Consider the following 12,546-nt stretch of genomic DNA (forward strand, 5'->3'; position numbering starts at 1 on the left):
GGCCATTACCAAGCAACACTGCAAAAAAGTGTCCATCGTTGTCCTGGCACGATTTCCTCGGAAGCACCGCTTCCACGAGTCTGGCCATAAGTGCTGCTTCAACTAAAAAGTGTCCTCTTAGAGCTCTTGAAACAGCATTCCCCGACATCATGTGTGTCACAGCATTCACACCATAAACAGTTTCAAGCAAGTCCGATAAGCCTGAACCTTCCATCAAGTTGCCGATGCTGCCGAGAAAGCTCATCATGGTATGAAAGCCTCCTAACCTGCAGACTATGTTCAGTGACTTGGCATCGATGATCGACAGCTTTTCCCCAGAGTGGCTGGTCAAACGTGATGCACGGTGTAGGAATGTTCAACTTCTCAGCTTGGCTCTGCATGTACAGCAATGTAGAATAGATACAGGTTTCATCAGCAGGGGTTAAGTCGATTATTGGCAACATCTGCACACGAGATTGTGGTGGATGTCTACCAGTTGAGACGTCCTGCATGAATCCTGACCAGTTAGGCCGTCGGCTTGTGGAGTTGCTGAAGTACCAACCGGAGTGCCAAAGCAATTCTGAGTTTACAGAAGGTGGCAGAACGTAAGGGAATTGCAGCTCAATGAGAGGCTTGTAGACCGTTGGAGAGGCCAGGAGTGTCTGGCTCGTCATACGATTGGATGGGAATTCCCTTGTTTGCCACAACTGTCTTAACTTGCTATCTTGCGTCGCTCGATAGCCTGAGGTGTCACTTGAGGAACAGGTCTGCCAAACGTCGACACTGCAATCACACCCATTCCATGAAATGTTCCACGACCGTCCAGAGTTGCAACGTTGTGGTCAATATTATCACCAACCCACTGGGTAAAACTTCCAGGATAAGCAGGAATTAGATCATCGAAGTTCTCAGTATGAACCATTGACTGCTTGAACCTCGTCACCTCAGCATAGGATATTGAATACCCTAATCTGGCTAGTTCATTGATGAGCCATTTGGAACCATATGCATGGTCAAGCTCAACACCCAAGCCAAATACCAAAGGGGGGATGATAGAGCGAGGTCTTGCCGCATGGACGATACACTGTCCTATTGAAGCTTGCTTGGTGTCGGAAGAAAAAATGTTCTCCCTAAAAATCCGCAGGCTATGTGGCAGCCACTCTAGGCCGTTTCGAATATCGTCAGTGGTTGGATACTTGTCCTTGGAATACGACATTGCCCGGATTTGGGCCTTGATTATCTTTGCCGCAGCGAGAACGATCCTGTCTGCTTCGTCCTCAATGTTCAGTCTTTTTTCATCGTACCACTTCTCGTTAATGATGAAGTTGGCCATATTCCGGAAGCACACAACGTTTTTTCTTCCATCAACTTCAGCAAAGAAAATGAAGTCCTTGTATCGATCCTGCAATTTCTGTTTTATTCTCTTTACAGAATACACATCACTGCTACCAGCAATCTCGATCATTTTTGAATACAGTTCTGGAAGAGTATACAGTTCAGCTTCTCTCTAAAGCCATTCACACAACTTGTTGAATTGCTCAAACATGTATTGGTTTTCAGGGCGGCCAGCAGCTTTCGAAGCTCCTTTGGGAAAGGCTCGGTCTTTGTCAGAGTAAAATCGAGAGTAGCAAGATTTGTGACACACTGCCTCAGCTGCAACAAGGTCAATGCAGTCCTGAAGGCGCATGCGCACATCCTTAGCCCAAGTGTCTTGCCTTTTCTGACATTTTGCAAGCATTTCTTCGCGAAAAGGAATCGTGTGCACAACTCTAGATTCATCGCGGTCTGGGTGTCGTTTATCAACTTTCACTTCACTGTTGCAAAAGAAACAGTTCTCCCTCCACTGGAATGGTTCTCTGCCGGATCGCAAGTTCTGTTTCTTTGGACTCAATGTTTCCTTTTTCTCACTTGGTCGCTTCAACCTCTTCTTGTCAACGAAGGTGCGTCGGCATTCCCCATGAACAAGAACTTTTCCACAAGGTGTAGTGCTACTTCGCTGGTGAAGATAATCGCGAAGATCAAGTTGGCCACGTACCTCACTGAAGATGATCAGATTTGGCAGGCCCCTAGTGACCTATACCGGATCACCCGGTGCCTGGAAGCCATTTCGACATATAACACAGCTGTTTTCATTGAAGACAAGGCTTTCTTCGCTGGGAGACCTACTGTTGACATGACCTACTGTTAAAATATATGAAAGGCATTGGATTAAAGAACTTTGATAATGCATCTAGGCACAAATCATGTATACTTATATCGTGTCTGTGGTTTCTGACATGGGAAGCCATTGGAATTTGACTGAAAAAGGGTCCTTCACTAAAACGACTATAACTTTTTTTCCCCAAGGAGGAATGAAGATGAGTTTTCACCATGTTAAAGAGCACAAAAATACGATTTGATTGATACCATATATGCTTTGGAAACAATTTTTTCCCGGTACATCAATCAAACGAACAGACAAAAAGAATTCTCAACAGCCTTTAGAACTTTTATTTCATTTCAATCAAGTTATATATTTGGACACTATAGAACACAAGTCGCAACAATGATACTTCCAAAAACCTCCAGTTTAGCAGTACTCGGACAAAATATTACACCATTTTACACCACCTCAACCAATCAAATTTGCAAATCACGCTCTCAGCATTGGGGAACATAGAGATTGACAAAAGTGCGACTCGTAGGAAATATAAATCATGCTCGGAAAAACAAAGCAAGAGTCGAAAAGACCCTTCTCCATTTCTCTGGACAGCCACTAAAAGTGCAGTCCCTGGACCTACTTGGCCTTACAATCTGTAACAACCTCTCATGAGGATAATATCACCAAGCTAGCAAAGGCCTGTGGCCATCTGCGTATTATCTGTACAGCGAGGCATTTCAAAGCCGCAATGAACTCATCACGATGTACAAGGCTTTTATAAGGAGCTACATACAGTATGGATCCTCACTGAGCTGGTATTTATGCTTCCCACCCTTGAGGCAGTCAATACCAATAAATCATTGGTATCTGAAGGCAGGAAGTGGATTCAAAATGGCTGTTGCTATTCCAACAGAAGCAGGTTTCAGGGATACACTACATGACCAAAAGTATGCAGACACCCCTTCTAATTAGTGGATTTGGCTGTTTCAGCCACACCCATTGCTGACAGGTGTATATAATCAAGCACACAGCCATGCAATCTCCATAGACAAACATTGGCGGTAGAATGGGCCATATTGAAGAGCTCAGTGACTTTTAACGTGGCACCGTCATGGGATGCCACTTTTCCAACTAGTCAGTTCATCAAATTTCTACCCTGCTATAGCTGCCCTGGTCAACTGTCAGTGTTATTATGAAGTGGAAACGTCTCGGAGCAATAACAGCTCAGCCGCGAAGTGGTAGGGCATACAAGCTCACAGACCAGGACCGCCAAGTACTGAAGCGTGTAGCACGTAAAAATAGTCTGTCCTCTGTTGCAACACTCACTACAGAGTTCTAAACTGCCTCTGGAAGCACCATCAGCACAACTGTTCGTCGGGAGCTTCATGAAATGGGTTTCCATGGCCGATCAGCTGCACACAAGCCTAAGATCACCATGCGCAATGCCAAGCGTCGGCTGGAGTGGTGTAAAGCTTGCCACCATTGGACTCTGGAACAGTGGAAACGCGTTCTCTGCAGTGATAAATCACGCTTCACCATTTTGGCAGTCCGACGGCCGAATCGGTTTGGCAGATGCCAGGAAAACGCTGCCTGCCCGAATGCATAGTGCCAACTGTAAAGTTTGGTGGAGGAGGATTTATGGTCTGGTGCTGTTTTTCATGGTTCCGGCTAGGCCCATTAGTTCCAGCAAAGGGAAATCTGAACGCTACAGCATACAGTGACATTCTAGATGATTGTGTGCTTCCAACTTTGTGGCAACAGTTTGGGGAAGGCCCTTTCCTGTTTCAGCATGACAATGCCCCCACGCACAAAGCGAGGTCCATACAGAAATGATTTGTCGAGATCGGTGTGTAAGACCTTGACTGGCCTGCACAGAGCCCTGACCTCAACCCCATCGAACACCTTTGGGATGAATTTGAATGCCGACTGAGAGCCAGGCCTAATCACCCAACATCAGTGCCCGACCTCAGTAATGCTCGTGGCTGAATGGAAGCAAATCCCCAAAGCAATGTTCCAACATCAAGTGGAAAGCCTTCCCAGAAGAGTGGAGGCTGTTATAGCAACAAAGAGGAGGGGGGAGGGGAGGGGGGGAAATCAACTTCATATTAATGCCCAGGATTTTGGAATGAGATGTTTGATGTTCGGGTGTCCACATACTTTTGGTCATGTAGTGTATTTTACACAAACATGCATCTGACATCTTGCTTCTCCTACTGCCGTCTCAAAGTTCAGACTAGTTACTCACCTCATTCATTATTCAAATTATTCCCCCAATTGGGGGAATAGTTTCCCTCTGACCACAATCTCATCCTCCTCACTTCAATCTTTCAAATGCACTGCCCAGCACCACCTCATGTGCATCCATGATCTCTTCTACAAGCTAATTCTTTCCCATTGTTCCTCTCCAGACCAGTTACTCGTTTTTGTATTCTTACTTGAACATATCCATCCCCCACCTCAGTATCCCTTCTTATTTTGTAAACCTGCTGCTCTGTCACTCAGGTACTCAACAAGCCTCAACCCTAGAATACAAACCCCGTTGTCGCTTTATCATGAGCCACAATATAATAATAACAATAAAAATCGGCAGGTGTTCTGCATCTTACAGCAACTGAAGCTCCATGTTGCCCTGCATGACACCATCAACCTTCACTTTCCCCCAGAGAGCAAGCAATGTGGGCAGGAGGCATTGCAAATCATCACGGAGGATCCAACAGCCATCTGCCACCGCTTGAAGACCCTCACGGTAACATCCAGCTTTGCGGCACAATTCCACGTACAGAGTTATATAGCGCAGAACCTGGGCACACACGAGGACATACCCGACACTGAACATACACAATACGAGTTTATTCTGTACATTTATATGTATTACAAAGTACATTATGTGCAAAATATTAAAGGTTGGGGTGGGGAGATTTTGGACATGAGCAAATACTTCCATCTGAACACATGACTCAAAATGCTGCGAGCCCAGATTAAATAAAACTCCATATAATCACATGGTTTTGTCCACAGTCCACTAATGTTCTCGCATTTCATATGAAAGCACACGTCCCAATATACTTGTTTAGCACATGATTAAAGTACAAAACCTTCTGTGCCTGTGATCTAAAATAAAAACAAACATACATTGAACAAGGAAAATAAAAATTTTCACCATGATTAATGCACTTTTGCCAATGGGGTGAAAGTCAAGACATTTGTCGAAGCATTCTTGCTATATACCCACTTTTTGAATATTATTAACAGGGGGCTCATAACGACAACAAAAATAATAATCAAAAGACACCATCTTGGTCAGCCCACTGTCACATCACTGGGTTCTTAAGCCACCATTTTGTTTGGGCCTATTGAAACATGCCTTGTAGCCACGATGACCTCTCACGGACTAATTAAAGCATATAATCAAAATCTGGATTCAGATTTGAGAATCAGATCCTGTAAACTAAATAAGTGCTGAAATCTGGAGTGAAATCTGAAAAGTTTATAATCAGTAATGATTCTTATAACCAAGTGTATATCACAAATCAATTAAAGCATATAATCAAAATCTAGATTTGGATTTGAGGAGAGAGGGGGAGAGAAGGGGAGAGAGAGGAGGGGTGGGAGCTGAGGGAGTGAGTGAGTTTGTGCAGAGTGCCATTTTGCACAAAACATGGAGCATCATGACAGCACAAGCTGTAAAATTGCACAGCATTCATCTGCAATGGGTCATAAATTAAAAACATTCCAATTAGAACTATAGCAGGTCAACTTAAATTTGCCATGCCCAGCATGGTTGGTAAGTTGTAGTTACGATTGAGCAGAGATAAAAAAAATATATACAATAATAAACAAAGGATTTATACCCTGCTCTTATCTGGCACGAGAACAAATGCACTTTCAGCTTGTTTGCAGGCAAGTCTGCCAAAACGTAGTGCTTGAAGATACAGTCCTTGCTGCAGCAGACCCCGGGAAAGGTTGAAAGCTACAGCACCTGCAGCAGGTTACAATCAGTAACATTCTTCTAACTGTATAGTTTTATCACAACATCACTACCTTGATAATCACAGCAACCTCAATTCCGGCACCATCAATACAATTCCTGTGCACATCACAATTTTAACTAGAAAGCATCTGAAAATGCAAAGGCCATCAACGTCCGCTTTGTATTCTGACTTCTCCATATACTAAACATGAAAAATACAGCAACAAAAAAGATTTGACGATTTTAGATTACCTTGACCTTTTGACCTCAAAAGCAATATGCTTCGTTGACCCAATATGCAAGCCATGGTCAAATTTCAAATTAATCGGACAAACATTGGTGATTTTTTATGCTAAATTAAACCTTTTGACCGGAAAAAAAAGAATAAAAATAAATAAAACAATCAGCTTCTATCTTTTGATTGGTGAACCAATTCAGTGACCCAATATGCAAATTCTTTAAATTTCAAGTCAATCTGTTGAAAATTGAAGATTTTATGCAACCTGAACCTTTGACCAAATTATTAATTTTTCTTCTTCATATTCTCATCATAAAGCTTTATTGAAAATTTGATGAAAAATTCTCAAAATAATGGTGAAATAAATAAATAAATAAATTAATAGGGGGACACGCACGCATGCACGATTGCAAAATACCATCTCTTGCTGCATGGGGGACAGGCTAATAAACAAAGAACCACTGAATTCCATACCTGCTGAAAAAGCCTGCCTTTTTGCATCATCTCCATTCTGTGCTGCCAATATTGTGCCAAAGCTCTCAACCGCTGCTTGAGCAATATCAAGCACCTTGTCCACAGCATCACTCTGAGCACAAAGCGAAATAACTACATCATAATCATCGTTTTATGGCTATTTCCATTCTTGCATGTGTAAGCCGTGAATTACCTCATGACTTTCGAGGCAGCACGATCTGTTGCTGGCTCTCTTTTACACACACACACACACACACACACACACACACACACACACACACACACACACACACACACACACACACACACACACACACACACACCCCTTTGTTATTATAAACTTGGAAGATTTTTAGTTTCAGATAATATTGTTGTTAAAATTTGTGTGAAATAGAGATGACTTTAGTAAAAGGTAAAAATAAATGTTCGTGAAGGAAAAAGGAAAACGCAGCAAAGAGACCGGAAGAAGAGAGATCGATATGGGCAGAGAGAGGAGAGAGCTGCGAGTCACGTCAAGGCTGCGAGCTGACTTGTTTTTATATATTGGTCGCGAATGAGTTGATGTTTCCCATGAAAGGGATTGTTTGCGACATCGTCATATATTGCGAGTGCAATTAAACCTGCGTCTCAGGTTTTATCACCGAGTGAGTCATCGTTGGATAAATCAAGCGCGTCCATTATGGGCCTATACGCCATTTTGGCCTCGAAGAGGAAGAGGCTGTCCACTTCGTGCACCTTGCTTTGCCGTTCGGATTTCCATATCGACCTCACCGTGCGGATTGCCATTGGTTTACCTGTCTGCTCAATTCCCATATTGACCTCTCACCTCAACTCCTCAGCCACAGCAGCGCCAATACCTGCCTGTTGTTTTTGCCGTTCTGCACAACCTCGACGTTCACCCCACGTGGAGATTCGTGCATGGACTTTGGGGAATGTTACATTCTACTCACGGTTGGCGTATCGTGAGTTCATTGCTTTGAGAGCATTGGGGAATGATGGTACCATCATATGTATTGTTCATTTGATGCACGTGACATTTTCAGTGTACTTTCTTTAATAGTGTTATTATTGTGTACATGCGAGTTATTAATACAATTAGTTGTTTTGTTCTACAATTGCATTGCTGTGGTTTTACCATGGGTTATTAGAAAACGCAAAAAAACAACAAATCTTTCTGCCGTGCTCCCACTCCAGACTCGGAGGTGCACGGTAACCGGGGGTTGGGGAGGTAATACGTAAAAAAAAACAAAAAAAGTGTATATATATATATATTGTTGCGGTTTTTAGAACCCTCCACTTTGTAAATATTGTAATATCCCTTATAAATAATCCCCTGTAAATATTCCCATTTTTGGTGTAAAGGTCAAAGGTCGCACTAGGTCATATTGCAACACGTAGGACACCATAGGCTTCTTCTTTAGTTATCTCATTAGTATGTGTTCTAGTTAAGGATCTGTTCCCAATAGTTGAATCTGCGTTGCATTAATCAAATAAGATAGGCCCCATTTCGCTCATTATGCACTCTCTATCTCTCTCTCCAAATTATCACGTGGCTGGGTTAGCAGCGTTCGCTGCATTGAGCCGTCATCGCTGCCTTAGCGCTGGCTCCAAACGCCATTGAACACGAGGTCAGGCTTGGAGAAGGGGGCGGAGCGGCAAGAACGAGGCGTGGCCACATCAACTCACCACCAAAGGCGTGGCCGGTAAGCCCCCACCAGCCAACCAGGGTTGAGGTGAGCTCACTGACAGGCGTGGCTCGATGAAGCGCGGCTTGAATTCTAAGCGGGTTATAAAAGCGCAAGCGCCAAGCCCTCTCACGGACTGCGCAGGGAGCCATCAATTGTGTACGAACTGCGCGAGGGAAGGCCATTGATTACGGACTGCGCCAGGGGATGCTGATCGTAATGAACTGCGCGACGGGAGGTCATTGTGAACGAACTGTGCGGGGAGCGCTCGATTGATCGTCACTGCATTGAGCGATCTGCGCGAGGGTACCCTCTGAGCGAGAGAACGTTGGGCGAGAGAGAGTTGGCACGAAGATTATGTACGCGGCATCCCAGTCCCTCGCATAATTATAAGGTCCGGTCGCGCGCCAACGACACGCGAAGCTGCCTGCCATTCTTCGTGCCGGATCTGGAGCCTGGACCGGACCCCATCGCCTGGATCTTTCATCCCTGCTATTCCCCATTCGTGTAAGTGTTTGTACTTTCCTGGGCGTGTGATAAAATAAGTGTGTTTAAGGATTGCCCTGTGTATCTGCTTCTTCCTCTTCCTGTAGTCTTACCTTTCGTTTCTTCCTTGGTTTTGGTTTTGTACATAATTAATAAACCTGTGTTCTTCCTTCTTATTCTTTGGGTTTCCTCTCATCCTGTCGCTTTAGCGATTTCTCCATTGATATACGTGGCACGATTTGGCCAACGCTCAGGATCGGGTTAGTTTTATTGCTAACGGCTCGAGCCTCGGATTGCTAAACCGCTCAGCAATCTTCCATCTTGTCCGTGGCTCAAGCAGAAGTATCGCCCTACTTTGCGGAGAGGGGGGCAAAGGTATCTGGGAACCCGTTGACCAGTCACCCTGGTCAATCTCAACCCCGCAAAGGAGCGCGATATCTTCTAGGACTCGGACGGCCAGCTTAATAGACGAGGGGATTAACCCCCCCATCGGTAAGGAGAGCGCCGTAATCCGAGATCCGTAACTATATATATATATATAAAACAAATAAAATAATGGCAAACAACAATACTCTTCAAACTATAAGATTTCAACGTTTTTACTTCACTCTTTCCTTACTGTTGTATTTTCACTTTGTAACGCTCACAAGCTCCATGTCCATCTCTTTAAAAAGTGGAGTGTGAGGGGATTTCAAAAATTGTGCTCTTCTTCCTTTCACACAGGTGTTCTGCAACACCTCTCCTACTCTCAAACCGACACAGACCAATTCCTTCCAATTCTGTTCATCACCAGGCCAATATTGCTCGATTTTTTTTTTTTTGTTATTCCTCCTTGTGCATGTTTAACCACCCAGCATTTATTATTCCTTTGGTACCCTTTGTTGTTCAGATCCTCCATGAGCTTCGACTCAAACTATTTTATTACCTCCGCCACCAAAGGTGGACGAAGGTTGTGTTTTCACCCCTGTGTCTGTCAGGATAATTGTCTGTGAGCAGGATAACTCAAAAAGTTATGGACAGATTCAAAAGAAACTTGGTGGGCAGGTTGGGTGTGTGACAAGGACAAATTTATTCGATTTTGGTGAAGATCTGATGCCTAGGTCACACATAGGCGGATATTTTGGCGACTACTGGCGACTGCCGGCGATCAAGATTTTTCGGCGACTACTGGCGATTTCGGGTGGTCAAATATGGTCAGGCGGCAGTATGGCGACTGCAGGCGGCCACATTGCGACTGCATTGCGACGATGCCCCGAGTGGGATGGCGACTGTTGAAGATCGACGACGACTGCATTGCGGATGCACGGCGGCAGTGTGGCGACAGTCTGGCGACAGTCTGGCGGCTAGATTACGACCGATGGCGGATCGCGGCGACTGCATTGGGGCCGGGTGGCGGTTTACTCCGACGTCCGCAAGACTGCAATAAGACCACCGGCGATTGGAGACGATTCACACAACTTTTTAAATCTTTATTTCTCTATTTTACATTTCACTTTATTCATTTCAATGATGTGTGACATGAAGCATAAAGATGTTTGATGTACAATAAGAAAGTTAATAAAGATGTATCATTGTAATGTAATAATCAAACTTTTCTGCAGGGAGAGAGAATGGAAATAAAGTCCAACAAATTATTTCCACTGGTCCCAAGTCCCATAAATAAAGTTTCCAAAGGACCAAAGTCCCAAAAATAAAGTTCCCAAAAGTCCCAAGTCCAAACAATAAAGCCATATCCTTGTCGGCACCACAGGACCTCACTCCACGGAGACCCTCACACCATCCTGTCTTGCCATGGAATCATGGTATGTCGTAATGCAGTCGCCAGGCAGTCGTATCTCTGTCGCCAATGGCCGTAACTCAGCCGCCACTAGTCCTACTGCTGTCGTCGTCAGTCTCCCATAGCCGCAGGGGAGACGTGGCAGTTCTTCTGTAGTCGATACGCAGCCGCAACAGTGTCGGCCCATAGTCGGGAAGATGCCGCAGGAAGGCCGTATGGCATTCGCATCTCTGCCGTGCTGGCTGGTGGGGCGATGCTGGGGCGATTGCGGAAGACTGAGCGACTGGGTTGCGGCGCTTTACGGTCTTATTACGGATACCGACGACAGCATGGCGGTTCCATCGCGACAGCATGGCGGATTTTTTTCGATTGTGACTGAGCGCGCCGTTTTTAAACATTTTAAAAATTATTTTGCCCCTTTGCGGCTCTTGCCGACTGCAGGCGACCTGGGGAGGATAACTACGACTACAGGCGACCGTCCATTACGGTTTCATTACGATTGTCGGCGGGTGGTGGCGATTTTTTCAGTCGCCAGTAGTCGCCGACAAATCCGCCTATGTGTGACCTAGGCTTGAGATCTCGGATCTGAGAATATTTAAAGTGATTCTTCACCATTGAGAAATTGGACCAAAATGATACATGGCATGATATTTCCAAACGTTGTGGATTACGACAAAACTTGGTGTATAAGATGGGTATGTGACAAGACCAAGCAGATTCGATTTTGGTTAAGATCCTATGCAGATTCGGCCCATCAGTGGGATAATTTGAAAAGCCAAATGCCTCAACTCTGTGTTTGCCTCAAAATCCTTAGTCCCAAACCCATCTCTCTGTTCCCACCTTTCCCGGTCGTACACAACTGCTCCTGGACTCTGTGTCCTTCTCTCCTGACAAGGTGGAGGAGTTTTTGTCAAACCTCGACTCTGATTCTGCAACTGGACCAGACGGCATCAGCCCACGGGTCCTAAAATCCTGCTCTGCCGCTCTATCTCACCCTCTCTCTGTTCTTTTCACCCTATCTTTTGCTCAAGGTCACCTGCCAGCATCCTGGAAATCAGCAAACATTACCGCTTTACACAAAAAAGGTGCTAAAACAGATCCTTGCAACTACAGACCAATCAGCCTGCTCCCAATTATCAGCAAAGTCATGGAATCCATCATTGCTTCAGATATGAAATCTTTCCTCTTCTCCAATGGCTTGATCTCTGATCATCAATTTGGTTTCAGACCAGGTCACTCTACTCTGGACATGCTGCTTCTGCTGTGTCAACAATGGATGGAGGTCCTCAATGCCAAACAGGAAATGAGAGCTGTCTCCCTTGACATATCACGCGCCTTCGATACGGTCTGGCACCCAGCTCTGCTCACCAAACTCTCCTCCTATGGTATCCATGGAAATCTCCATGCATGGCTTGCGGACTTCCTCTCGGGTCGTAGTCAACGTGTGGCCCTGAATGGATTTCTCTCATCTCCCCTTCCTGTTCAGGCTGGAGTTCCCCAAGGCAGTGTTCTGGGCCCTGTGCTTTTTCTGGTCTTTATCAATGATCTCTCCGACTCTCTGGAAAATCCTCTCTATCTCTTTGCTGATGACTCAACTCTCTGCCACTCCATTCCTCTTCCCTCAGATCGGCAGTCTGCAGCCTCCTCACTCTCTGAAGACCTGGACAAAATCACAGACTGGTCAAACAAGTGGAACATGTCTTTCAATCCTGACAAATCTCACACTCTTACTATGTCTCTCCGAAAAGATCGACTGGACAACCCTCCCATCTACTTTCTCAACAATCCTCTCCAAGA

The 12,546-nt window shown here is 45.0% G+C and overlaps 1 protein-coding gene across 3 annotated transcripts in view; it reads right to left on the minus strand.

Moving 5' to 3' along the window:
- Window positions 1-12,546, minus strand: part of ESPL1 (extra spindle pole bodies like 1, separase) — a 156,761-nt gene that overhangs the window by 122,524 nt on the left and 21,691 nt on the right. For all 3 annotated transcript variants that reach the window (XM_068124426.2, XM_068124435.2, XM_078781758.1), the window contains 3 exons: window positions 6,802-6,913; window positions 5,971-6,098; window positions 4,726-4,919 (listed from right to left, as the gene is read on the minus strand). In XM_068124426.2, the coding sequence (XP_067980527.2) occupies window positions 4,726-4,919; window positions 5,971-6,098; window positions 6,802-6,913 (434 nt within the window). The remainder of the gene's footprint in view (window positions 1-4,725; window positions 4,920-5,970; window positions 6,099-6,801; window positions 6,914-12,546) is intronic.

The sequence above is a fragment of the Myxine glutinosa genome, chromosome 1 (genome assembly GCF_964187855.1).
Source record: "Myxine glutinosa chromosome 1, kmMyxGlut1.1, whole genome shotgun sequence".
Classification (NCBI taxonomy): domain Eukaryota; kingdom Metazoa; phylum Chordata; class Myxini; order Myxiniformes; family Myxinidae; genus Myxine; species Myxine glutinosa.